This window comes from Ciconia boyciana, chromosome 7 (assembly GCF_034638445.1).
Source record: "Ciconia boyciana chromosome 7, ASM3463844v1, whole genome shotgun sequence".
Lineage (NCBI taxonomy): Eukaryota > Metazoa > Chordata > Aves > Ciconiiformes > Ciconiidae > Ciconia > Ciconia boyciana.
In genome coordinates this window covers 3,600,732-3,627,677 of record NC_132940.1, presented here as the reverse complement: position 1 = coordinate 3,627,677, position 26,946 = coordinate 3,600,732, and the positions used below count along the sequence as shown (strand labels likewise).

The following is a 26,946-nucleotide window of genomic DNA, read 5'->3' as shown; positions in this document are numbered from 1 at the left end:
TTACACGTATTTTTTGATCTCCCATGGATTTTGCAAAAGGCTGGCTTTTCATTATGGCATATAAAATGTACAAAAATATCTTGCGGAGGTGCACACCCAATATAATGTGAACACTCTCATATTTTCCATACAAAACCAAAGCCCCAGCTACTGCTATGCTGAAGTATCAAGTCTACTAAAGACCATTAGGAGAATTTGCGGAATATGGAAAACAGGGAGAGAAACTTGAGAGGACAGTGGGTTTAGTGAAACTATTTGTTGTGTTCTTTTTTGTTTCCATTTAACACCATTTACAGAGAGAAAAGCCCTCCTAAGACAGAACATTGCTTTTATCAAATGATCGGGAAGTTTCTGCTTCAGTTCCCCGACCCCCCATGCAATTATTCAAGCAAAACAGTAGACTATGGATCCATAATTCTGAATAAAAAGTGTCAAAGAAATGGAGGGGTAGAAGGAAAACCAGCAAAAAACAGCCTTCCTCATTATTAAGATGCAAACGACGGCAGGACCCAAGCACTATCTCCTTTTGCAGGGCACCCTGCGTGAGCCTACTCGGTGCTCGTGCCTTGAAAACACAAACTCCCCTGAATCTCTCAAGAACTCGCTCTGCTCCTTTCAATTCCCTCAGCCACCACACAGAGGCAAAACTCTCTCAGAGCAAATAGCAGGTACCTCTGTAGCTATTTGCTTCTGTAGGCAAACCAGGCCAAGAAGACAACTTTACCCCATGCATGAAGCAGCCAAGGAAGCTCATACATTATGCATTAGCAAAACATAAGCTTCAATGTTCAGACCTGAGGTATTAAAACAAGTGCTGAATTTCAGGCAGTATCCACTTTACCTGGAAAGTAGAGTTGAGTTCTGGTTAAAAAAGACGAGAGGCTTTGACTGGATTGTTGGGGGTTTTAAATGATTTAAAAGACACCAGTACAGGTCAGGAGGACATTAGCTAGTTGTAGCTACACTTCTTTCCTGTGTTTTTTAATCAAGCTGTAATGAGATCCTACAATTGCTTGTTTGTGTAATTAGTGAGATCCTTAACAACTAGGAAGGAACTGCTTATTTAACTGACTGATTCCTTCAGATTAAGGTTAAAGAAAAGCCTTTGTATTATTTTGAAGGAGTGGCAGCTAAGTTGTTTCTAACAGTTCAAGGGAAACTATCCCGCAGGCCATAGAACTGCATATAGGGAAAACACATCCAAACAAAGCAGCATAATTCAAACCTAGGGCTACATGGATTTCTTTTTCACTTTTCCGGAACAGAGCAGGTACCATGCTGGATCAATCCATAGCGAAGAGGAGGAAATACAGCCCACTAATCTTTCTGGCTGACAATGCAATGAATTGATCTTGCCGCCCTCCAACTGTCCCCTCTGTTATCTAAGCCCTGGTCTGAATTTGTGTCAACAATGCACACTTTTGGAAAACTGACTTTTGTCACTGAATACTGAGGGCCAAATTCCGATTTTCTCACTTCTGTCCCGTAACATCAGTCAAAATGGGCAACATGGGCACTATGAAATGAGCAACAATAATTATTCTGAGTTTATAACCAAAGCACTACAGCATTGTTTGCAGAGACAATCTGATCAGGGTCTAGCTGCTTGGACTCACTCTCTGTTCTCCAATTCTGCAACTGTCACATTCAGCTGGCTTGTTTCATCCGCATGTTGTCTCATCTTTCAGACTGCAAGTGCTCTGGAGGAGGACTGTAACGTACCGTGTAACTGTACGGCACCTAGCACCGAGGGATCTAACGCACCACCTTCAGGCACCAGGGTACTGCAGCCTTTTCTGTCCAACTCAATACAAGGAGCTCTTATAAAATGGGTGAGCTAAAATTCAACGTATTTTGCTAAGGGAGCAAAAAGAGCAAGGCCAGAACACATTTAAGGCTCTGTATCACCTATCAAGACCTAAGGCAAAGCTCTAACACAATACGCAAGTAGATGGACATCCCTCTCCACCCCTGCTGCAGGATAATGCAACTGGGAACAATTCTGAGCTGTTTTCAATGGTGGCCAAAACATTTTAATGGCAGGCATGTCTGAACCCTCTACTAATAACCTGCTGATGATACTATATGACTGCTAAAAGTCTTCATAGGCAAGGGAAGAGCAGATCTGAACAGACTGGTTTACTTCATACAGTGGATCTACCAGGACAAATGCAGAAGGTTGAAGCCTGAGAATATCTAATAAGCTGCAAACTACAAGTCGTTCTGGAAAACAATAAAAACCAAATGCATTACTGGTATACACCTCCACCAAAATTCAGGAGCTTTGATCAAAATGCATCTCCAGAGCTGAACTGATATCAGGGGGCTTTTTCTGTCTAGACAAGGTTTGAGAGAGGAGCTGTCTGCCCAGTGGACACCAGCAACATCATGCTGATAGCGCCTTTGTGCAGCTGGGCAGAGATTACCATCCTGGTCCAAGCTTAAGTGCTGAGAATAGCAACGCGAGAGAGCTCAAGAGGCAGGTAGGTGAGAACAGAAAGTTTGTGAAGAACAAGGGCAAATATGGTCAGAGACAGGACCTGATTTCTAACCACTGAGCAGGATGTTCCTGTGCGACAAAAAGGATTTCTGCAGACAGTGTATATGGGTAAAGATTTGCTGCTTTTTCCATTTCAGGCCAAACAAATGGGACTGCAGTGTGTTATGTACATATACAAGGAAATATTCTAATTTATGGCATCACTTTCTTCTCCAACAAGAAACAGAATGAATGTTTAACTCCCGAGACCTCGTGGTAAAGGGGCAGAATTAACCATGAATCATCAGCATTTGTCGACTTGGCTGATATTTCTGAGTCCACCTTGAGAAAAATGCCTGTGAGAGAACTTAGGACTGTGGAAGCAATCAATAATTTCCATTGAAACCCATTTTAAAGAGGCAAGGCAGAATACAGCCCTAAATAACACAGGTAACAGACTGGATGTCAGGACTACAGGCTACACTCCTACTTCAGAAAATTATTTGCTGCACAAGCCAGGCAAGTCACTGACAAACTCCGCATGCTTGACTCTATTTGTCTATTTATGTAACCCGCAGGGGCCTCATCAATGCATAATTTATGTTTAAAAAGAGCTGGGAGGACCACAGGCGAAATACATTGTAACATTTAAAACCACCAGCAACAGAGACTTCTTAAATGTTGAAAATTATTTTCTTGTTACAATCGAGAAAAGCTATTTTCCTCTTAGAGCTCCAGCAGTGCCCCTGTGGCATCTGGGGGCTCCAGCAGGAACCTCTTTCCCTTCTTCTCAGCTGGAAAAATGTGATTGAAATCATGTTTACAGAGTCAAGGCTAAGGAATTACAAAATACGAGGGGCAGGGAGAAAGAAGAGGATTCTTAAAGAACTGGTTTCTTATCTTCTCAGCTCACAAATTTAAATCAATTCTTTGCATCCACCATTTTCTTGGAATTATGGAAAACTCTTGGGAAAAAAAATTGTAAAGATTTACCCTTCTGCATCAGGATCTAAAATGACAGCCAGTTCTGTTAACACAAGCCCAGCCAAGTAATGTTGTTGGCGGAAAGGCACAGACAATTCAAACATATTTGCAATCTTCTGGTCTTGGACATTTGTGGAGAACCCAGAACTCTGTGAAAAAATCAAGTTTCAGAAGTTGCATAATGAGGCCCCTTGGAACACAGAGTTAAAGCTTTTGCAATACACTAGAAGCAGTTTTCAGAATTAAAGACAATCTCACATAAACTACCTTCTCCCTTTTTTGTTTGGATCTAGGCACATCTACTTACATTACATGCAAGCTCACTAACTCTTCTATTAATTCTGTTTGTTGTCATTGCCTTCCCACCTACAGGGCAGGCCTTAGGGAAGTTAAGCCAAATAACCTTTAAAAGTGGATTAGTTAAACTTTCAACGCAGGTACGGATGCTCTTTATTGAGGCTTAACAAGGCTTTAATTTGATTTAGTTTATGTAATTTTGCAACTAATTAATCCACTTGAATGACACCCTTGCTAATTCAAATAACTTTTTCTGAGCAGGCTAGGACTAAGCTACAGTGTGCTAGAAAGACCTTTGTTTTGTAAGAAAAGGGTAACATTGGACAAAGTGTTCTCTTTAATGGCTCATTTATGTTCATGTATTTGTCCAATATAGGAGGGGACTAGGTCCCTAAGGACAGAAATATGTGTGGTCACTATGTGGATAGGGATATGGGCATTCTTTTTTCAATAATAAAAGATCAAAAGACGTCAAAATCTATGTGGAAGGAAAAACTAATTTCTAAATAAACACTTCCAAAAAATATTAGCAAGCAGAGACTGAAAATACAGGTGATACAACTGCCTCACATGATTTAAGCCTCAGAACAAAGCTCAGCTTGCATTTCCGCAAAGGATCCTTGCCACAGCATACCTGAGAAGTTGCCGAAGACACAGATGGTGACGGAGATGCAGGCGGTGTGAGCAAGCTGCAGGGTAAATTCAAGGTGACGTAGTGTTCATGACTGCAAATGATGCGAAGGAAGTCCAACCTCAAAGATGCCAGGTTACTTGGATTTGTTAAGGAATACAGCTTTGAAGACACCTGGCAAGTTTAGCCCATAAGATTGCAGTTAGCACCAAAAGAGAGTATAAATGCAGCACCAGCCCTCCTGTCCCACCACTGCCCCCCAAAAACACTTCCAAAGCAAGAACTGAAGAGCTTGATATCATTAAATGGTCACATCCACATCACTTCTTTGTGCTACAGCATAAACTTCTGATGTGCAGGAGCCATACACATCCCAGCCAAGAGCACATATATCAATACAAGATGTATATAACAGTCATATTTATACAAGCAAATTAAGAACTATGTGCTTCACATATGATAGCCACATCCTATTGATTTCAGTAGGGAGCTGTGAGAAGCAGGACCACACAGCATGATGTATTAACAGGTCAAAGATGCAGGTTGGCTAATACACAGTAGGCAACAAAGCTCAAATGCTATTGCTGTTGTTGCCCCTTATATACAATGTTTTAGACCCTGAAGCAAAAATGAGTCTAAGCCTAAGCTCCTGATACCTCGTCATCTCCTTTGTACACAGTGTCAGCACGGATGTTTGCAGTCAAATGAAACTTTGTGGGTCGAGGTGAGTCCCCTGCCACAACATTGCAAATAAGCTTCCCAATGCATAATGTAGGAACCCTCCTTATGGGGGAGGAGAGCCTGCATCCTCAGAAGGATGGAAGGGGAGCTTGGTGATCAATACAACCATACAGGGTGAATGTGTCCTTGAGAGACCAGCTGACAAACCATGATAGTCTGAGCTCCCTCACAAAACCTCCTACTAATTTTTGGTTCAATTACTCTGAATGTGGTGAGCAGAGGGAATAATTCCTCCTTCCTGCTGTGTGTCCATTCACTCAAGGGAATTACTCCCAATTCACATTGAAGAATGTAATCAGAAGGGTGTAAACTCTAAATCACCACTGAGAATGGCTTGCTTGCTCTAAAAAGACCTGAAAAGCAGAATTCTGTGTCTGTGCTTTACTGTCTGTGCAAAGAAAATTAGAGTAATAGGCTACGCTATGGTTCACAGTTAAGTCATAATATTTATCTGCATTCACCTGTTTGTAGCAGGTCTTAATAAGAGAAAAAACAAATCCTCTGTCCATGATAGACAACAGGTCATTGAGGAAAAATGCAAGACTAGTGTTGAGCCTTTCAACCATTTCTGTATCCTAGAGAGAAGGAAGAGAAAAATGGGAAAGAAAATGAAGAGCACACCGTTATGTTTTCAGACAACAATTCCTGGTCTAGGCACCAGCAAACATGCAGGGGGTCTGGTGCCTGAGCTCTGACCGGGGTTCAGTTTAATCGTTTGCCATTACCTTCTGAAACCGAGAGACTATATCACCGGCAATTGTGCTGACCAAAGCAGTTACATCATCCATGAAACGCTCAGGAAAACGATTCTTTCTTGGCGCATCCAGTTTGTCAGCAAAATACAAATGATGCACCATACTCTTCACCTATAGGAATATAAATTACAACAAAGTCACTTGCAGTTGTTGCCGTTCGTGTTTGAAACTATGAACTATAAGACAATAAGCAAGGTGTTTCCAGTTTGCTCACCATCAGCTCGAAGAAGAACCAGGCCTGCTGTAGGGCTGCCTCCCGCACACTCCCGCTGCACACAACCCACTGTAAAGCCAGCTCTTCATGAAAAAGCTACACAGATTCAAATCCAGAGTTAGCCCGAGCCTCAAGATCAGCTCACAAAACAGTCCGCATGAGAAATGGTAGCACGGTCCATGGAAAGTATGGCAAACAATGAGGTTAAGCAAAATAAATAACTGGGAACATGACAGCAGTGGTGGCATCCCTTAAAGAAATCCCCAACTAACAATGAAGGATGACGTTATGATATGTGATGTGAGAAACGTTTCACAGCATCTTGCTCCAAAATTGACTTTCAAGTGTCAAAAGAATTTTCCACCCACCCAAAAAAAAAAAGTTTGGTGCTCAAATTAGTTTAGTTTAAAAGTCTACCTTTCTGCCTGGTCTGATTTTTGCAGGAAAAAGGAGTAAAAAGTGGACATATAAAGCAATTTGTACAAAGATGTATATTTACTGTGAGAAAGGACTTAAAACAGTAAGAAAGAAATGTGGGGCTAAGAAACAGCTTTTTGATTTCTTTTCTCGGGAGGACCAACCCACAGACTGGATGTTGTCAGCGATCACATTTTCATTACACAGAAAGTCAGGCATTTTGCCTTTCCGACATTGTTTAGTAGGATCTCGTCTCCTCTAAGGGAGTGCACTTCGAAAGTAACTCCCATTCACTTTCTGGAGTCACTTTGGATTAACACCTATATAACTGAGTTCAGCACACATCCGTAATGCTAGCCATCTAACACATTATCATTTTGCAGACAAGAATGTATCATTTACATGTCTAGACAGTGCTATTCATATTTTTTGAAAGCCAGTAGTAATAAACTGGCTCCCAACAGTATGGACATTAAATCAGACAAGCTACTCCTGATCATTTTATTCTTCCCAATTCAACTCTGTCAGAATACTTCATATTCACTACAGCCTGGATATTCAGAGGTGTTAAGCAACAGCAGTTCCTAATGACCTCGGAAGAAATCAGGCTATAAATAAAAGAATAGATTGCATCATGTTTTCAGAATGACTTGACCTCCCTGCCCCACAATATGAATTGTCTTCACTGAAATCTACCTTTTTAGTTGGTAATCGTCCTGTTAAAGTTTGTAAGAAACTTGACGTCTCAGTGTGCGAAGACATACGATTACAACTTCGATCCGTAGCCTACGGAGTGGAGATGAATGAATGATGACAGGACATTAAAGTTTGCTGTGGATGGGTTTTGCAGCTCAAGGACAATGTACGTTTACAAAAATACTGTTCCAACTGTAGGCTTTTACTGTCTTTACACCTTTTTATGCATTCTCAAACTCTTATTCATTTACAGATTTGGTTTAAAGAAAATGACAGTACTTTTTATTGTTTTAAGACATACAGATTATTTAAATAACTGCATGTTCTTATGTACAGACACTTAATGCTGCAAAGCATGAAACTTTTTCATCTTTGTATTTTATCAACATGCATACGTCAAGGAGGTAATACTTGTAATTTCAGTCCATACCTCTCAATCTACCAGAGACCAAGCACATGGGGATGTACCCCACAGCGACGCTGCTACTGGCACAGGGAATGAGAAAATTACTGAAGTTCTGTTACTGATGGAAATAATTTGCCATGAGTGCAAGTGAACTCAGACTAAATATTTCTGGAAGACCAATAAACTTGAAAGGAGGTACAGTTGAGAGGTACGTTCCAGGCAACCATGCAGTGGAAAGCAGCAGGCAATAGGGGCTAAATAAGTTAAGTCTTTCTGACTGAAGCTGCTATAAAGTTTTCATACTTTGCAACACAGAACAGATACAATTGGCCCTAGCAAGTCACTGGCTCCAGCACTCAAATGTACATGTTTTAAGAGAGAATTTTACATGTGTACCAATTTTGGTTTAACAATATTCCACTCAAACAGTCACGAAGGATTACTTGACAATGAATACTAAATGCTTGATGAAAATGGCAAAATGGTTCACAACATCAAAAGAAATGGCAAACATGGACAAAACTATGAAGCTGTGATTAATGTTCCCACTTAGAAATGTGCTCCACTTGAAGCTGAAACTAGTGTTAGAGAGAGAGAGAAAAAAGAAAAGAAAAGCAGTCACAGCATTTACATTTCACAGACCAGCAACCACTGAAATGAAAGAAGGGGACACGTTCACGCATTTTGAGGTTTCTCATGCAGTGCGGTGAGGTGGTAGGGGAGAAGATGCTACTTTATAAAATAAAACGCACAAAGTTTTCAAGGAATAAATAAATAATAAAAAAACCAAAGCACCAAAATCGGAGTATACACTGAAAGGAAGATATTCTACAGGGAAACATCAGGGAAAACAAAGCCAGAAAAACCTCTACCGAAGACACCACCTGTGTTGACTCTGCACTTGGGCTGGGGTTGGATCCCCATGGGGCTGCTTTTGGACCACCAGTGTTTACCCAGGAATTGGAGCGGTCTAAACCCTGGGCATGTAATAGAAAGCAGTTGGGAAAGGAAAGAAATATTACATGTTGCATGCCATACAGTAGTCAAAGTTTAGTCCTTAAAAGCAATCAAACGGGGTACACCGCAAACACATCCCCAGTTAGCACTGTTAAAGCAGCCTGTATTCTCAGGTGTCTGTTGACGCATTTTAGTCCAGAGGATTATTTTATATCTCATCACACACATGCACCACATTAATACTGTCGACAGCTCTGGTCCAACCTGTCCTGTCTGTAATGCTTGACATTCAAAAGCTATCCTCCGGAATGTCCCCCTCTTACTTTGATCAGTTTAAACCCATTCACTCAGTAGATGGAGCCAGCCCAGACTGACAGTGTGACAGAGGAAAATTGGTGCACAGACGTGAAAACCACAAAGGATGCTCTCTGAGGTTTCCAGCACTCCTAGCGTACACTGCTTGTTAGCCCACAGTTTATAAGCTCTACAACTCTAGGGGAAATGCTGAGAAACTTTGAAAAGACCGACTGTCAGCTCTCACAGGGTTTTCTACTCACGGAATAAAAATCCCACACCGCTGGTAGAGTAACCCTGTGAACAGGATTTCACATGGACATTTGGATATTTTCTCTGGGCAGCGTGGCAAAGAGAGGAAAGAGCACATACCTTTTCTGGACATACCAACCTGCTTTGCCAAGCAAAATATATGAAAAATCATCCTGCTTTTTAAAAGCTCAATCTAGTTTGTACTCCAAATTCTACTCCTGCAATGGATCATATGGGCAAAATTACTGTGGGTTCCTCCTCTCTCTCCACTCCCTTCTCCTCTCAAGACACTCAGAAAGAAGAAAAGGAAAAATTTAAACTTGTGTTTGTCACCCAGGTTGCTCCCAAGTGTGGAACATTCAGTGGGATGCAGTGGACTTTGCTGGGTCCCAGGAACCAGCTCTAACGGAGGCAGTTTTGCAATGCCACAACTGAATAGCAGTTCCTCATAAATTACACACATTGGTTTCAACCCCCACCTGAGCGAGAGCTTTCATCCTCGTTTCTGTGCCGACTTAGGGGTTTTTCCCAATACATGAAGCAAAGGCGCAGCTCACTTCATCACAGCAATTATCATCAGCTGCAAAGTCCACCAAGCCTAACAATCTATTTCTCTCAGCAAAGAAAAATCCACCTCAAGGTTGAATCCAGTGCGAGAGCTGTAACCTGGGATTCGAACCATTAATCCACTGAGCTATCCTCTATGCAGAGTACAGCAATGCTGTAATTTTGCTTAAGATGTCCAATAAAAAAAATACTGAACACACATAAGGAGAGTGTTTTAATCTCAGTTACTTTTTGGAAGAAATAAATCAAAGCGCTCTGCCCTGCTCAGACCCATAAACATGCTTTATTTTGCTCACAGTGAATTAAAGTCGAAAGGACTTTGCAGAATGCTGAACTAAGCTCATGTTTTGTAAAATCAGGTCTAATTTTGAAAATGCCTTTATCACACTCACATTTCTGCTCACAAGCTTTCTTATCATGTCACTCTGGTTCTGAGGATAAAGTTAAACATCTACTGTGTTTGCAGAAGCAGAAGTCATTTTGTAAAAATCTGAAAAGAGAAAGATTCTTCCCCTTTGGAAAATAAAAGAGTACAAGAGCTTCTTATTGCTTGGCAGAGTCACTCACAAGTTCACAAAACTGCTATTAAATTCTGTTTTACCTCTGGGGTTCAACCTGCAGCTGGATCTGTACAGGAACATAACACACATTTGTGAAAATCCACTGTCAGAGCAACGAAACTCCACAATCTTTTCTGTTTTTTCCCAGCACATCTCCAACATCTCAGGAACACTTAAAGCGTAAAATCTCATCATAGGTCTTTTAGGGACTTAATAAATTTGCTTTAGAAGGGAATAAAATTTACATGGCCCCAATTCACAAATGAAGGCAAAATAAGTGACATGACCTAAAACCTACTCTGTTACAAAAATAAACAGAAATCTTCCAAATCCTGTAAAGGGGATGACTATTTGAATTTTCAAAATTAAGTAAGAAGCTGATAAAGGGGAGACTTAAAGATATTTACCAAACCTATAAATATCTTACATTACAATAAAAAATACAGGACTGGACTCCGAAGACTTCCATCAAACAACAAAACACTATTTGTTTCTGGGTTTTTTTTAAGCAGAAAGCCTCCCACGATAGATTCTAATTTGAAGTGCAGGTTCCCTATTTGCGTACATGTGCTTAAGCCATTACTTGGAGAAAAAGAATAGGAATTTTTGCACCATTTTACTCATTTCAACATCTCAAGAAGTGTCTTATTTTTGTCTATCGATATTAACAAGCAGAAATAATTATATTCAACTAAAAGACTGTCTAGTCAGACTGGGCTTAATTTCTGATGCTCAGACTACCCTAAAGGAAACTTTCACCCTCAACAATTATCCACAGAATAGGTTTTTCTTTAAAGCCTGGAATACATCTCTAGAAGGAAATCTCTCCTCATTTTGTATTGTGACATTATTCGCTAAGCCAGCATGTGTTAAACTTCTGATAGCCTGTGTAAATTCCATATGCACATTAGTGCCTATGGCATTTCACAAAAGGTCAGGGTTGTTTAATTAGCAAGATACTGAAGTGGTCTTTAAAATATTTTAAGACTTCTAAGTCCAAACTTTGATGTAAGAAATAATGATTTGCCTACCCACACTTCTTCAGCTTCTTATTTGGTCACCAAATTATGTTGTTATTCATTTAAAATTGGTAACCACTTTCTGAAACTATGTTTTTCTTGCTCGTATAAAACCCGGGACCAACCAGTATAAAATCTGTCTAGTCAGGCTGATGGCTTTATTAACAAACTTGCTCACTGATCTTCCAAAGGATCAAATGTAACAGCTCTCTGAAAGGGCTCAGGAATTCATCTGTGCTGGAAGACTGAAGGGTCACGGGTGGGAAAGCGTCTCATCTTGGTGTAAGTTACCACAGTTAGAAGATTAAAAAAGAGAACCCCAAACATGCTAAGGCACCCCTCTCAAGGAAGGGAATTACCAACACAGCAGATTTGCCCTGGCTCATCCCCCCTATTTTAGGCATAAAACTGAAGTGCTCAAACTGGGACTGTAGCAGTCCTGTGTGCGTGGAAGTCACCAGAGAGGGACAGGCCCTTCTGCAGGAGATGCATATACTGAGCCCTTAAGAGCCAAAGTAATACCATGCCAGACGCTCTGCACTAACGTGTCCACACTGGAAAGTCACTTTTGGGTGTGAGGAGTCATTGTGGGTGCAGAGTTAGCACACCATAAATTCACACTGCAGCTCAGCTGGCCAGACTATGGCTCACTCAATAACCATCCAAAATCCGATCTGGCCCATGCAGGGACTAGGAATATTCCTGCTGTGTCCAAGATACCTGCTCTGGACATAAGTAGTAGAGAAAGCATCTGAGCAGCCATTAGTGCTGAATGCAGAGGAGAAGAGAGAGTTTTGGTTTGGGAGGTAAGAGTGGGATCACAAGGCGGCAAGGTAGGGGATGCAAGGTTTGGGGAGACATAACAGAGCTGGTCAGAGGATACGGCTGCTGGCCATGTGAAAAGTGAGGCAGTAAAACCATTCTTGTCCTACTAGTCTTGAGGAGACAAGTCCAGAAGGACTCTTGCCCCTAGCCACCACACTTGTGGAAGTAACACTGCCAGGATGGTCTCCAGCAAGTCAGAGAGATCAGCAACTATTTTCAAGGAGCGGAGTTTCAGTAGTGTTATCAGCAACTGCCAGAAAAAGCCTGAGAAGGGGCCATTAGTAAGGACACCTCTTCATAGGAAAAAAAAATCACAAAAACTTCCCTGTTATTTCTTTAAAGCTTAAATAAAAGATGCTGAAGTTCCTGTAAGATCCTCAGCAGTGCACGCGTACCTTACTGCCAATGATCGAGCGAACTTCATCATCCGGCGAGGTGGGGGTCCCAGAGATATCTGGGTTGCTGTTGCTGAGGCTCCGTGAGCGGTTCAAATTAAGGCTTGCCGGTCGGACAGCAGATCGAGCCATGGTGGCGTAATGCACTGATCCCCCTAAGCCACCAGGACCTATGGTGGTGTATGAAAGAACATCCTGTTAGACCATCAGTCAGAGCCTTGATCCCATGCTGCTTTACACCAGCCCGACGCAGCAAACCCTTTGTATAACCAGTAGGTCTGGCCCGTAATGAAATCTTCCCTGTGCCTTCCCCTGCCTGGTTCTCCAAGGCAAGCAGCAGGGAGAAAGGGATGGGATTAAAAAGCTATTTTATCCACTGATATGTGGGAAGCAGGAAGCTCCCTGTAGATTTAGGCAGCCGGTGTGAGGGATGTCTTTAGCTAAAGGGATACTTTCCAGACCTCAGACTCGAAAACCACTGGAGAACTGGGCACAGCTTTAAGTACACAACCTTCCCAACCCCTCTCAGAGGTTTTCCACTCCGTGCAAGAAGCAAGTGCTGTGCACAACAGTCGTTCCAAAGCCTAGGTTTCTGTGGCTGTCATTCACACCGACTCTTCCCCCATGCAGATATATCCCTTGTTCTCAGCAGGGGTGGAATTAATTTGTTTCCTTCCTGTACCCAGACACGTGTTTTCAAGTATTTCACACTCCTTTGCCAGTGTTTCAACTTTTGCTAGAACTGGATAAAAGTACAAAAATACTAGTGAAGGAGACTGGGAAACATGACAGGCCAAGAGTGTACCACATCTGTCTAACTTGCTACAGAAAACAAAACTAAAAAAACAGTATTTTGCTATAATTTAGCCTCATGGTTTTTCAGTGGTGACACTGTTATTTAAGAGCATCAAATAGTTAAATCTCTGACATGGCTAACTGTAATTAAACTCATCTTGTAAATGGCTACACTAGATCACAGAGGAAGTTAGTAACAGGGCTTGGCAGCAAACCAGCCATGCAGTTGGAGCTCAAGAGCACCTGCCAGCAAGCAATTTCTGCTTGCTTTTAACAAACTGTGACCTGAAATAAAATGAAAAAAGAGCTACCTGGTGATGGTGAGTTGGGATAGGTATTCGGCAGGCGAAAAACATAATAAATATAGGAAGCAAGAAGGCTGTTTCTGCCATGCTGGTCCTGGTTTCCATCCAAGTTCTTGTGAAGTCTGTTTATGATTGATGCCATCGCTTCGAAAGATGCTTGGCCCAGGTTAACTGAAAGTAATAAGTGAGGAGTTTGTTTTAGACTGCAGAAGTACCTATGAGCAAGTCCTAAGTGTGCATTTCGTCCACCTTCTAAAGGACAAATGGTGAAGTTTAAGAGTATAGCAAGCATTTCTCAAGAAAAACTGAACCTGGTATTTGAACTAGGTCTAATAAACAGCTGGACAGGAAGACAGGTGTTGCAGTGATAAGTTTCCACTTTTATTAATAACTAATTTAATGAATTTAGGCCTGATTTCTGGAATCAGACCAACTTTGGTCATCAACAGCAATGGTAACAAGATCAAGTCCTTGTTTAATTGATGGATAATATCCTTTGGGTATTTATCATACTTTTCTCAGTTAATTATTTCCTCCATTTAAGCCTTAGCCAAAATATAAACTGTATCAAAAAGAACAATTCCATTCTGTTTTGGAAAAAAATCTGTTCTAAAAATGAGCACAGAAATCTACACACAGACTGAGGTAGATATTCTAAACAAATTAGGGATGAAGCAGACAGCAGCTGGAGACTGTAAATCTTACTTTTTTAAAAACTAGACACTAATGTCCTCAATGCTCCATACAGACAAACTAAATCAATACAGACCACTTAAAGAGTGAAAGAGCTTTAAAATATAAAATAAAAATTCAAGCAAAATTCTTCCCCAGAAAGATAACTTTTCTAAAATAAATTATTGCTATTTTTAAAGCAGTCTTAGATACCTATATTCCATCATGTCCAAACTCAAGTTTCCTACAAAAAATCCCAACTGCTATTTTAAATACTAAGGAGCTAATCCTGACTTCCACTTGAGATTTTTTGTACTGCCAGAGCATATGGTCCCCATATTTGGGGACCAAGCATATTTGGTCCCCATAATAGGGACCAAAAGGAAAGATTGTTCATGCTGACAGTATCAGATCCACAATAGCTAGAGGAACATACAACATCTGTATCTTCTTATCTTACCTACTTCAAGATTTTCCAAGGTGACTAGTAAGGCTGAATTTCTTAGTTTCTGAATGTCAGCATGGAGACACCTTAACAGGCTCCAGTGCTAAGAAAATGCTGAGCATCCAACTCATGAAAGTCAGGCCCCTTTCTGGTGTCTCAACTTGGACACCAAATTACTAGTCATTTTTTGAAACCTTTGTTTTAAATATTGTTCCTGTGTATATCACCACTGATCTGGATGCCAGCATGTTTTATTTTGAAGACACATGGTATATTAGTGGCACTAAAATAAAGCATAAAAATGGACTTTTTTATTTCTACATAAATATGATAAAATTGGAAGTGTCAAACTTTCAGCTATGTAATTCTCTATAAAACTTAAATAGAATACCTATTTGGCCTGCAATGACAGGAGGTCTTACTACCAGAAGAATCAGTTTGTCAAGCAGGAGATGAAGAAATCGCACTACCGGCTCCAGTTGAGAGGAATTTAAAGCTGAAATGCTGCTCTTCAGTTCATTTTCCAAGTTGTTTTCCATAATTCTCATGTCTCCTATCCGCACAGGGAACATGTGCTCATCCAGAGCATGGACAAGTGCAAAGAACTTGTCAAGATAAGGGTCCTACACACAAGCAAAAAAGCCAATAATCAGCAAGAAGCTCCGAAAGTAACTCCACTTTCTATGGATTTGTATCTCACGGATGGATTCTCTCCCTCATTCTTCTATCTCACCATTTAATCTCACAAAATTAGCAGAAACTCAACACCTTTGAGAGCTCTGCCCATATGTCTAATTTAAGTGAAATCAGCCAGTGTTCAGAAGTTGTCAGGGCAAAACTAGAGGACCCACAGACTGTGTATTCTTAGAAAAACAGACAAAAATGCACTAAAATCATGTTACTATTTACAGCACAAATAAAATACACAAAAAACATCAAACGACTCACTGGGAATTAATAAAACAAAAGTTGAAATGATTAGTCAAAATTATTGTCATCTTTCTTTTCAGATCAAAGAAAGACAGACAAAAAATACATGGAGAAACAAAAGAGGCAGAGGGGAAAAGGAAGAACAAGACAACATCATATGGCTGGACTGTATGTTAGACCTGTTGTACTGAATACAACAGTCTGAGGTCTGAAAACACTGTTGGCCATTCACCCTGTGAATAAAGGCCAAACTGCTCATATTTTTAAGCAGAACCTCTCAAATATACTCACAGCAGAATGTGGAATACCAGGTCTGCTGGCTCAGAACTGAAAATGAGATTGTAATTTCACTAGTAATTATTATAAGTAATTATTATACTCTTCACAGTATCAACTTTGACAGCGTTTCAACTGTCAAAAGGCTATCAAACTCTTTTTATTACAAAGACTGCTCTTAACATTTACCTGAGTGTGGAGGGATGATACAGCAACAACTTCTACATTGAAAACCCCTTTGTGGTTATCCACCCACTTCATTCCAGGGAGTGGAACCTGCAGGTTAACAGGAAGATGAGTGAGGATGTGACAGAAAGCAGAGCTAAGGCACTTCTAATTACAATTGCCATTTCTTTTCATTTTATTGTCAGATCACACACACGTGCCCACACACAAACAGACGTCTGTCTAAACTTAACAGTATTTAAGAAATAAACAACCTAAGAGTGAAAAATACGCATGCACACACACATATATGTACACATACATTCTTTCACTTTTTAACAGAGGTATTCTCCTGCTGATTTTCAGCGTGAAGAACAACTCACCTCTGGAGAAAGCACTGAATAAGCCTGTGGTGGTTTTTCCAATGAAACAGGTAGGCAGAACTGACCAGTCTTTAATCGTCCATTTTGAAGCATCGGTATCCACTTTAAGGAGAAGGAATTAACAAAAGAAAAAACAAAAACACACACTTCTTAAGGCTTTCTTGAACTTTGCAGGCTTGGCTGTCAAATTCTCAAATTCTGCAACAGCGTATGAGTTGACAGTGATGCCAAACAAATTGCAAACAGATGCATTATGAATACATCCTGTGCTGAAAAACATAAAGACCGAAAGACACTCACGGTGTATCCGACTGGAGTCTCCAGGGGAGTGTTTTGTTTTTGTTGGCAACTGACATGGTAGAAAGTAAAAAGCAGGTGGTGGTGATCGGTTAAAGTGGCTGGAAGCTTAATCTTGATTTCCTCATGAAAATCAGGCGATCTGTGCAGAGACCAGACCCTCAACTAAGTCATCAATACAAACAGTGTGGTTTACTATCTTATGGTCACGACTGAATCCTTTCAGTTAAAGTATCTGGAGGGAAGGAAGTATATAGACTATCCCAAGGGATTAAAGCTTCACTTTCTGATCACCAAGGACTGGAAAAACTTCGCGTATGCATTTACAGTCCACAAAAAATGAAAGTGGCAGCCCCCTCCTCACATGAGCACTCTGAACTGCGCTGCTCCCCATGAGCAACAACCTCTTGTCTCAAGGGGAAGACTGCCACAACCCCCAATCCGCAGGACAGGATTCTCTCCCCAGTACATCTCTCCCTGGTACACCTACAAAGACTATCAACAAGTTAAGGCCAGATGCAGCATTCCTTACCCCAGCGGCAACTAAATTATTTTCAAGACCAAGTACTTCCAATTTGTAACTAAAGCCTAAAAGGCTCCAGCAAAATCACGAAGCACATGCTAACATGAGTTTATATTGTAAATCTTCATGCCTACTAACTTGAAGCTTGTACTTACAGCATCTGCTGAGTTGGGCTACGTGCTCGGGATCACAGCCCCTGACACAATGCTCTTGATTTGTACCAGAGCAAACAAAGACTCCGGCTCCTAGCCATCGCAAAACTCTAAGGACAGTATCAACTGACACTGCAGTTGTTGTGAGGGCTATGCAGATAGTCATTGTTAAATAATTAACACCGAGACAGAGTCACTGGTGAGTTACTCCACTTTCACAATGGTAAAACTTCCTTTGGGTGGAATCATACTATCCATACGGGGCCATGTCCTTTCACAAGCTGTCATGTGTTTTACCTGTTGTGATATACTACAGCTGTGTATGCTTCTTTGGAAAATTCAGGACAGCTAGATTTCCCAAAGATGACCTGCAAAAAAGACCAAAACTGTGCCGAGAATTTGTTTCATAATCCCACAGAGACATTTACAGCTCCATTCAGGAGTCTGTGCAGCTGTGCATACAGTTACATCTGCTTGTTACATGCCCCTTTACTTATATGCTTATATGTCGCTTACTTACATACTTATATGTTGTACTTAGTCGCTGAAGAGTTCACAATTTTAATAATCCCAGTTACACATGCACACAGATACGGCTGAAGAACTGATGAATGTGTCCACCCCTACACAGAACTGATGAATGTGTTCACCCCTACACAGATCTTCACCAAGTGCTCATCACTTCTGGCCCTGAACACAAGTATAACTATCACCTTTAATTTTTTTGGCATGGAAGCAAAGATGCTATACCAAACACAAGGGTGTCCACTGCAAACATCTCAGGTTAAAATACTAGCTACTGCATTGTACTTTGCAAACTCTATACAAATGTACCCTTTGTTCTGAAATATTGTAATTTTATATTCCCCTGAACTTGTTATTTTGAAATGTATTTCAGCGAGGTTTTCTTAAACAGAGGGATTTTACGACTGCAACATGTACTCTGCCTTATCAGCATGCAGCATTCACATGGAGCACAAAGTACTTCCCTCACCGGCATAGCATTGCTTGGGTCCTCTCCATACATGAACTGGACTTTTACAGTGATATTCCTGGCAGATCCTTGGCGGTTGGCAAAGTTAAGGCTCTGAGGATAGACGTAAAGAAGATTCCTGCAAAAGACAAAGGCATCAAGTGAGCACCTCCGTGTGAGAATGAGAGGGTTCACACCTTTATTAATGCTATTATTTAAACTTCTATGGAAACACTCAGAGAGTCAAAGTGAAGGCTTTGACATCTTCCATTAGCCAGATGGTCTTCCCTTCATCATAAGTGCACACCCATACAAGCAATTTGATAATGACTGCTTATTTTAGGCATCAAAAGTCACAATTTTTTAAACTGCCATCATACTGTGAAATAGTTCCTGTTTATAAGGGTGCTTGAAAAATACATCTAAAAATTTACCAGTGATTCTACAATCTAAGAAGTTCAAGTGGAAAGAAAACATATGAACAGAAAAGCACTGAGAAGTGTTTATTTGTTCAACACAGGTGGCTGGTTCCTATTAAATACCTTCCTCGTTGTGACCTGTCCTTTTTTTTTTCTTTCTTTTTTTTGTAAATCTCTTTACATCATGATGGCTTCAGGTTGCACCTCTCCTCTGAAAACGGATTAAACTAAATGTACATCTGTAGCTTCAGCAGATACGCCATCTCTGCAATGACTCAGGTGGAATGGTGTCTGCAATTCCACGCCTCAATACCACACTTTGGGAAGGATGAGGATCAACTAAAACTCACAGCTGAGAAGCAAGAACAGTTAGGAGCTCTGGAAAACAGCGGGGATGGACAGACTGAACCAGGAGTGTTTAGTTTTGAGGGAATGGCTGGGGCCACGGGTAATGACAACACTCCCAGGTATCTAAAGAACTGCTGCAAAGACCAAAGTAATAAAGCGATCATCACATCCACAGGGAATATGACAAAACGTAATGGGCTGAAATTGCAGCACAGAAGATTTAGGTTAGACACGAGGGAAAATGTTCTGACTGTAAGACTAGTTAAGCAGTAGATCAAATTGCCTGGGGAGGGTGTGAAATCTCCGTTTTCCATTAGCTTTTGAGGACAGGTGAGGCAGACACCTCTCCAGATCGGTTTATAGCCAACCTCAACCTTCACAGGGTGGGGGGCACATTTTGGAGGCCCCTTCCAGGTCCGTTTCTCCAAGTCTATGATTACTTTAAACACAACAGTGACGAGATGCAAAATTCTGCAATATTTTCCATCCTCTTAGCCCTGCTGAGTCCCTGCCAACAAAGTGCAAGTTGGATTCACACACCATTAGCAAAACTGTCCACTACAAGCCCCCGCCTGCCCTATGAGCAAGTAATCGATACCACGGAAATTCCCTTGCATGTTCCTATAAAGACAAAAAAAGACAACAGCCCCTGAACCAGTCCACTCAACTTACTCAATTATTCAAAGGAAATATACCTCCTTTTGCCCCCAAACAAGTAGAAGTGTATGAATTATCATACTTTTTTAAAAAGTCAGCCTAGGGAAATCCCCTATCCATCACTCCCACAGCCCTGCTCACCAGACCAGCATCACTCCCCCTCGGACACCCTTGTTCCTACGGCTCCAACAAGAGGGACCGAGAGGGATGCTCACCACAGGCTCCTCGGCAGCCCGATGGTTAGGTGAGAGGTTCATGTGGCTGCCTTGCATCTGCTAGGGATAGAAGACAGGCATGTTGCATTTTGCCCAAACACTGAAGCAACCAATTCTGTAACAAGCCCTGGCTTGTAAGGCAGGAGGTAAAAGAGGTTCCCTTCCCCTCTGTCCCCCTCTGGGAACTATTCAGTGAATCTGAACACAATTTGTAAGTAGTTTCCAACTGTTCCTTGTCCCAGAGAGACAAGAGACAACAGATGGGCACAGAAAACTGCAGTGAGGAGCACAGCAGGACAACACTTTAAGCATAATAAAGCAGCCGCTACAGAGCGCTGGAAGCAGTAGATTGAAAACAAAAAGACCCTTTTTTTGATTGTCAGGAGGGCAGTGGTTTCGTTGCTCAGTGAAGGCATCTGGTGCCTTTTTAGATGCCATGGGTAGCCTAAACACCTACACAGGGCTGGGAGTGGGTGACCCTCCTGGAGGAGCGGCTGGAAAGGTGAACTGCCCTAGGCTGTCTGAAATTGCGCTCGATGTCAACGTTTCGGCAAATGAAACCCAGCCAAGGACTTGGTTCTGATGGCAACTCCATTTGCCCCCCGATACCCATGGGTACTCCCATCTGTACAGACACAGGCTAATGCTAGTCCTAAGGAATTCTCTAAGACCCTCTGAAGAAAAAGGTACCTCCTCCACGTCAGCATCTATATACAGCAGCCCAGCTGTATAGCTCCAGAAGGCTATATGGGATAGAGCAGCCCAGCTGTATAGCTCCAGAAGGCTATATGGGATAGAGCAGCCCAGCTGTATAGCTCCAGAAGGCTATATGGGATAGAGCAGCCCAGCTGTATAGCTCCAGAAGGCTATATGGGATAGAGCAGCCCAGCTGTATAGCTCCAGAAGGCTATATGGGATAGAGCAGCCCAGCTGTATAGCTCCAGAAGGCTATACGGGGCAGCGTTATGAAGCCAGGCTCTTTTTCACCCCTCCAGGCAGAGAAGTATGCTTAGCTGGCACGTGGGAATTTCTTCCCTTTCAAGTCCTTCATGGTGAATTAAGTTTTTTAATCCCATCCCCATTGGTCGCTTTGCCTAATCAACGCTCTCTTACTATTTCAGAGGGGGCCTGTGCCGTTTTTGTGACTCTACTAAATTACTTTGTTCTGGCATGAATACATTTGCTCCTTGATGTTCTTTTTAAAATGAAAATGGATATGAAAATCTACTCTAAAATGTACATTGCTCATAAAACTTTTATTAAGTATTATTAGTGCTTAAGAGAAGGATTTAATGTATTTGTGAAGCCAGGCTACAGGATCCCTATATTAAAGGCAGTCTTATGCTTAGGACTGATTTATACTGAATAGCAGAGATGAGCCTAAACCAAGCCTGCAGTTCTCCTACCACCCCTTCTGCTGGGGCTTGGCCTGCTAGGAGCAAAGGAGACATTTCATCAATTTGATGCCACTCTAGAAAGAGGGTGCTAGAGACCTACGAGCAGACATTACAGCTGACGTTACATGGCAGGCAGAGCTTTAGCTCCATTCAGAACAATGAGCACTGCAGGAAATGTACAGGTTGTTCCCCTCGTCATTGCTTTTCAAGCCCTTGTCATGTGAAAGGCTCAGAGGGCAATTATCCTGCATTTCATCAGGAAGAAGCTCATGTTGCTTAGGGGAGTTCAGATGCACAGATCCCGCTGTAAGACAGGGGAGAGTTGGATGCTTGCTCCTGTTCAGGCAGCTTCTCTCCAGAGGGTTTCCTATTACAAGCATCATCCTTTTGTTGAGAATTTACATATAGAGAGGGGGAAAAATTCCCCCACTCGCATATCAGAATGTGACCTCAAATGAAAAATCCTATTTTACCTTACTCTACATAGGTAAAAGCCGCGGATCTTCCTGTCTGCTATAAGCATAGTTACAGGAGCCATGGCAAGAGACTCACAGCTGAAAAACCAATAGGAATATTATAAATCTCTTGAAGGAACTGATACCCCTGTCTAACAGCCACCCAGGGAGGCTGACTTCTCGGTTTCTCCTCTGTTACCCTCTTTCCTTTGATTAATTACACTTCAAGTTCTCATCTTATTATTTGTGTGCACAAATACCTGGGCTCAGTAGACTTCGTAGGACACCAGAGGTGTAGCCGCTATCCTCTGGAAAAAGTGAAACAAGACTCCTGTGCAAAGTGATGGTAGAAGCTGCCTTGCTGCCCGGGTGAGATGACAGGCATCGATGTTGCTGGGCTTTTAAAGGCAAAGTAAGTGGCATGGCACTGGATGTAGTCTTCAGAAATCAAGAGAGAACAGCCCCAGCCCTGTATTATATACAAGCAGTGGGAAGCAAGAGGAGAGAGCAACTTTCTGGTGGGCCAGACATCGTGGGGAGGTCTCATATCACAGTGTTCAATTCTCTATAGAAGGGATAAAGGGAGTAGAAGGGATTGACCATGGAAGTAACACTGCAACACCAACAACCATGCTAAGCATCCACTGATTAAACAAAAGGAGCGCTAGTCCGTATGCTTCCAGGTAACAGCTACTTCTTGGTGATACTATTCGCAGATTTCTATCAATAAAAGTTTCAGCCAGAAGCTTTAAACCCAAGGCCTTGTGTCTGGAGCTTTTATTAAAATGCTACGCAAAATATATGCAAAGCTTATACTATTATCTCAAACAGATCTCAAAAGTACTTTTACCTCCATAAAATGAACTTCTAAAGTGCAAAGGCTTCCCAAGCCATGGAAATAATGGCACCAGGCACTCCTCTAAATATTTATATAATGTGATTGCAGCCATTTTGCAAAATCCTTCATAAAAGTATTAAAACATTAAGAGCTGATCCTTACTCTTAGAGGGAATGTCTAACTATTATGAAAATTTCCCTTTTCAGTAAAACCCAGAGACCTTTTTCTTTGCTTTATTCCTACTATAAAAATCATTTAAAGCCCATTTAATAAGGGTCACCCAGGTGCATGAAAGATCTTCAGGATCATGTTTGTTATATACATCTTTTCTTGACTGGGCTAACAGCTCTCAGAGGCAGGATTCCCCCTTAGGGTTTCTACAACCCCTGAATCTTACAGTTTAATCATATGAGAAGGTTTTCTCCCCTCTGCTTTCCTGTGTCCTGCTGTTCTTATGGACTCTGTGACTGTTGTGACATCTAAGGGTTGTATTTTGTAGTAAGCTTATCACTGCTTGACTTTATTGGTACTGGCATTAATATGGAAACATGCTGGGCAGCCACTCATGCTTTTTTAATATTTGACATTAGAGCATTTTGACTGCCTTTCCCATTCGGAAGACAAACCTTTCTAAGGGGTAGCGTCATGTCTGAGCAGCGCCCCGGCACAAGCAAGCTGCCGTAGTTGCTGAGTTACCGTGCATCAGCTGAGCCGTGACAACTGCGGCACAGGAGCGGGCAATGCACGGCGACACGCGGGAACTTCTCAAGCTGCAGAAACCTGGCAAAATGTCTGATCTCCAGTTGCGTGGTTATTGCTATTTCTTGAGCAACTTCCTACGTTTTTCTGAGGACTAAGCCAAGAATAAAGATTGTTGGGGGTGACAGGGTTAGGAAGAATTCCAAACTATTTAAAACAAAACTGAGAAAGACTTCTTGTAAGAAGTAGCTAAAACAACAGACAACGATTCATTTGAAACCCTGTGAAACCAAAGCCACTCAAGTACTTTGAAGTGGATTGCAGAAAGTCTATACTTTTTTTTTTTAAATTTTGCAACCAGTTCTTCAAGTTTTGCAGCCCAAAATCCCTGTATCAGATGCCAGAGGCTGGACTTTGTTCCCTATTACAGAGCAGTGTCAGGCCCAGATAAAAACCATACCTAAACTTCATCTACACAAGTGAAACTCCAATGAGTTTTCATACAGAAAGTACAAATCCTTCAAAAGCACACACTTATCTTACTTTTCTAAACATTGGAGGTGTTTAATAGGGTTATCAGGTATGGCGTATCTTGGTCTACCATTCAAAGCAAAAACTATCAAACCTTTCAGAGTTAAAGTGTTAAGAACCCTAACAACTTCCCACAAAGGTACAACGTAAGTGCTGTAAGTGCCATCCAGATCCTGTACGTGCTTCCCCCCCCCTTTTGAACAGCTCTTCATACATTTTCATTGAAATTACCAAATGAGAAAATGCTGCAGGAATGATGACTCAATGCAAACCCTCCAGGCTAATCACTGTCCCATGAATAACCCTAATTGTTCTAACACTTTCTAACAGATTTTTAGTAGGGTTGAGTAAATACTGATTTGATGAATTTCTTTAGAAACTGATCTGAAAAAAATGCAGATTTTAATAGGGCATGATAGCCTTCCACTGAGCAGCTTCTCATAGACTAGAACCTCATGGACATCCCTTGTGAAAGCAACCAACCTTGTCAAAGCTAGATCTCTGGAATAAAGCCCTATGCCATGCAAATCAGAGAATTAATCATGATAAACACTCATTATCACAATAAAATTAAGAATGAAAACAATTATTATCATTTGAGCCCTACTTACTAGACTTTTACACGTGGAGTTAAAATACAGTGACAATAAAAAGGTAGAAGCAGAAAGATTAAATGTTGTTTCATTTTAGCAAAATTCCCTGTTCAATTCTGTCTCTCTATGTAGACTGAGGTCCCCAAATGCATCACTAGAATATTTTTATTTTGCTCTGCCTGATGACCCACCTATCCAGCCCAAGTGCAATACCGCTGAGAAGCACCTGATTTAGGAATACAGCAGACTCCCCACTGGCCAAAGCCAACGTAATGCTTACCCATTGAATAAGCAGCACCAACTATAATAAACGTGACTCTATAATAAACTCCCAACACAGAATAACACATATGTGTATAACTTTCAACCTGTGAGGTGTTCCCGTGCAGTCACTGGTGGTCGTGGGTTGTGGACTGCTGTATCTCTATGCATCAGGGAAGAACAAATGCCCAGTCCTAACTCCCTCTCATTTCTCTGCACAAAACAACGTCGCTCCCACTGCTTACCTGGAGATCTGACAGTGGTGTGAGCTCTGTGACACAGCAAGAAGTCTTAGCACTGTGCTCACCTCTTGGCTGCTTGTTTACATCCTGAATGTGTTCAATCAGTCAGTCTCCAATGAGTGACTTGTGTTACTTTAGAAATGAAGGGGCCATCATGTTTCCATCAATGCAACAAATACTCAGTGCAAAATAACTGATCAGCAAGTGAATGGATGTACAGAAGCAATAACGAACAGCCCATAACCAAACTCCTCGCTTGCCTATAGCCTTCCAGGCTCAAATGAGTAATTAAGCAAGTAACTCTTCTCCACCACGTGTTACATCTGCCAACAGCGAGCAGATACAGCCCAGTCTCAGCCAGCCAGGCTCAGCTAACTGTGGCTTTACAAGAGTCATCAACAGAGAACCAGACAGGCATTCTTTCTGCATCTTACACATGCGCATTTCTGACCTGATTTAATGCAAGCTGCAGAGAATTAACAGAACGAGGGGCGCACTGTGGTACCTGCGTGGGCCTGCACATATCTCAGGCCTCTTCACAGCTCTTCAGTCTGTCCTGAAAGGCAAAAGGACTGTCCAGCTAAAGTATCTGAAGAGCCGGTTAACATCAAGCTGCAATTCAAATGAAGCAAGGGCAGCACTACACGCCAAGGCACAGAGCTGTCCTTGCCCTCCCATTCCCTGACTCTTTGCATGGTGCAGCCTGAGCTGAGACCTCAGAACAGAATCCTCAAAACTCTCAGTGTTCAGGGATTTTTAAATCATCGCTTTGCTGCTTTGCTCAAGTGTTTTAAAATAGTGCTTGAGAGACAATTCCTGATTGGTCACAGCCTTTACGATGTGTGAATTCACAAATATCTGAAATATAGCAGAAAAAGGAAAATCTTACTTATCCCTTTGCCTGCACAGGTTTGTTCCCTAGGAGACAATTCTCGGTACTTGGTCTCAGCAGCGTACAAGGATGGAGACGTTCAAGACTGTCTGCTGCAGTGCGACACGTTGCAAGATGAGAAATTACTGGGTTGGTTTTTTATGGGACAGAACTGCACCTTTGGGCTGTGAAAATGCAGTGCTGCTTCCTGGTATCGAATAGTGATTATTGTTTGTATTTAAGGATAATTCCTACATTTGCTTCCTCTCTATGCCAGCAGATTCTCTTTGAATGAATCCCCATTCTTCCCAGTGCCGGGCCTGATGATCTACATGCTCCTGCTGTTTTTCTGTACTTTGTGCAGATACTCCAGTAAGTCTGATCCAAATCATACTGATACAAAACATTCTCCACCAATTAGTTGGAGATCTAAAATACTTTCACATTCTTTAATTATGGGTGGGGAGGTTACCTGCATATTATTAACCTTTCATCACACAGGAAGTTCAACGTATAACAACTTCATTTTTAAAACAATTTTTCTATTGATGCTTCACATCATACGTGCATATGTACGTGAAAAACAACAACAAGTCCAGGGGAAGACTTAAACATACAAGAATCTAGCAAAAACCTGAAAATTCTCCAAAGTACAGAGTATATTATGCATGGATTGATTTTGATTTCTTGGATTGCTATGAGTGATTCCAGAAGGAAAAATACCTTTCATTCATACTGCAATACTACTCGAAAAACATACACACTTCCATGCAGAGACCCACTGCAGAACAGGACGTTTATTTCAGAGTACTTGTAGACTTGCTTTATGTAGTGTGAATCTTAAACAGTAAGAAGAATGGTAAGGTGAGAAATGTAAGTGAGGTATTATTTATCTCACCCACCTCTGGAAAGCAGCTCTTAAAAAATAAGTTGTATATCGTGTAAATTACTGCACAAACCTTAACATAGTAGAATCACATCCAGGCAATCTCTGGACCTAATTCCCTCTTTCTCA

The 26,946-nt window shown here is 41.5% G+C and overlaps 1 protein-coding gene across 5 annotated transcripts in view; it reads right to left on the bottom strand.

Annotated features, from left to right (window-relative positions):
• Positions 1-26,946, bottom strand: part of DOCK7 (dedicator of cytokinesis 7) — a 109,849-nt gene that overhangs the window by 29,352 nt on the left and 53,551 nt on the right. For 3 of the 5 annotated variants that reach the window (XM_072868992.1, XM_072868993.1, XM_072868994.1), the window contains exons 15-28: positions 18,427-18,544; positions 17,730-17,800; positions 16,761-16,899; positions 16,461-16,562; positions 16,102-16,188; positions 15,098-15,329; positions 13,596-13,760; positions 12,490-12,659; positions 7,215-7,304; positions 6,102-6,197; positions 5,858-5,998; positions 5,594-5,707; positions 4,395-4,565; positions 3,473-3,612 (exon numbers count right to left, since the gene is read on the bottom strand). In XM_072868992.1, the coding sequence (XP_072725093.1) occupies positions 3,473-3,612; positions 4,395-4,565; positions 5,594-5,707; positions 5,858-5,998; positions 6,102-6,197; positions 7,215-7,304; positions 12,490-12,659; positions 13,596-13,760; positions 15,098-15,329; positions 16,102-16,188; positions 16,461-16,562; positions 16,761-16,899; positions 17,730-17,800; positions 18,427-18,544 (1,836 nt within the window). The remainder of the gene's footprint in view (positions 1-3,472; positions 3,613-4,394; positions 4,566-5,593; positions 5,708-5,857; positions 5,999-6,101; positions 6,198-7,214; positions 7,305-12,489; positions 12,660-13,595; positions 13,761-15,097; positions 15,330-16,101; positions 16,189-16,460; positions 16,563-16,760; positions 16,900-17,729; positions 17,801-18,426; positions 18,545-26,946) is intronic. The other 2 variants (XM_072868995.1, XM_072868996.1) reach the window with 1 other exon arrangement.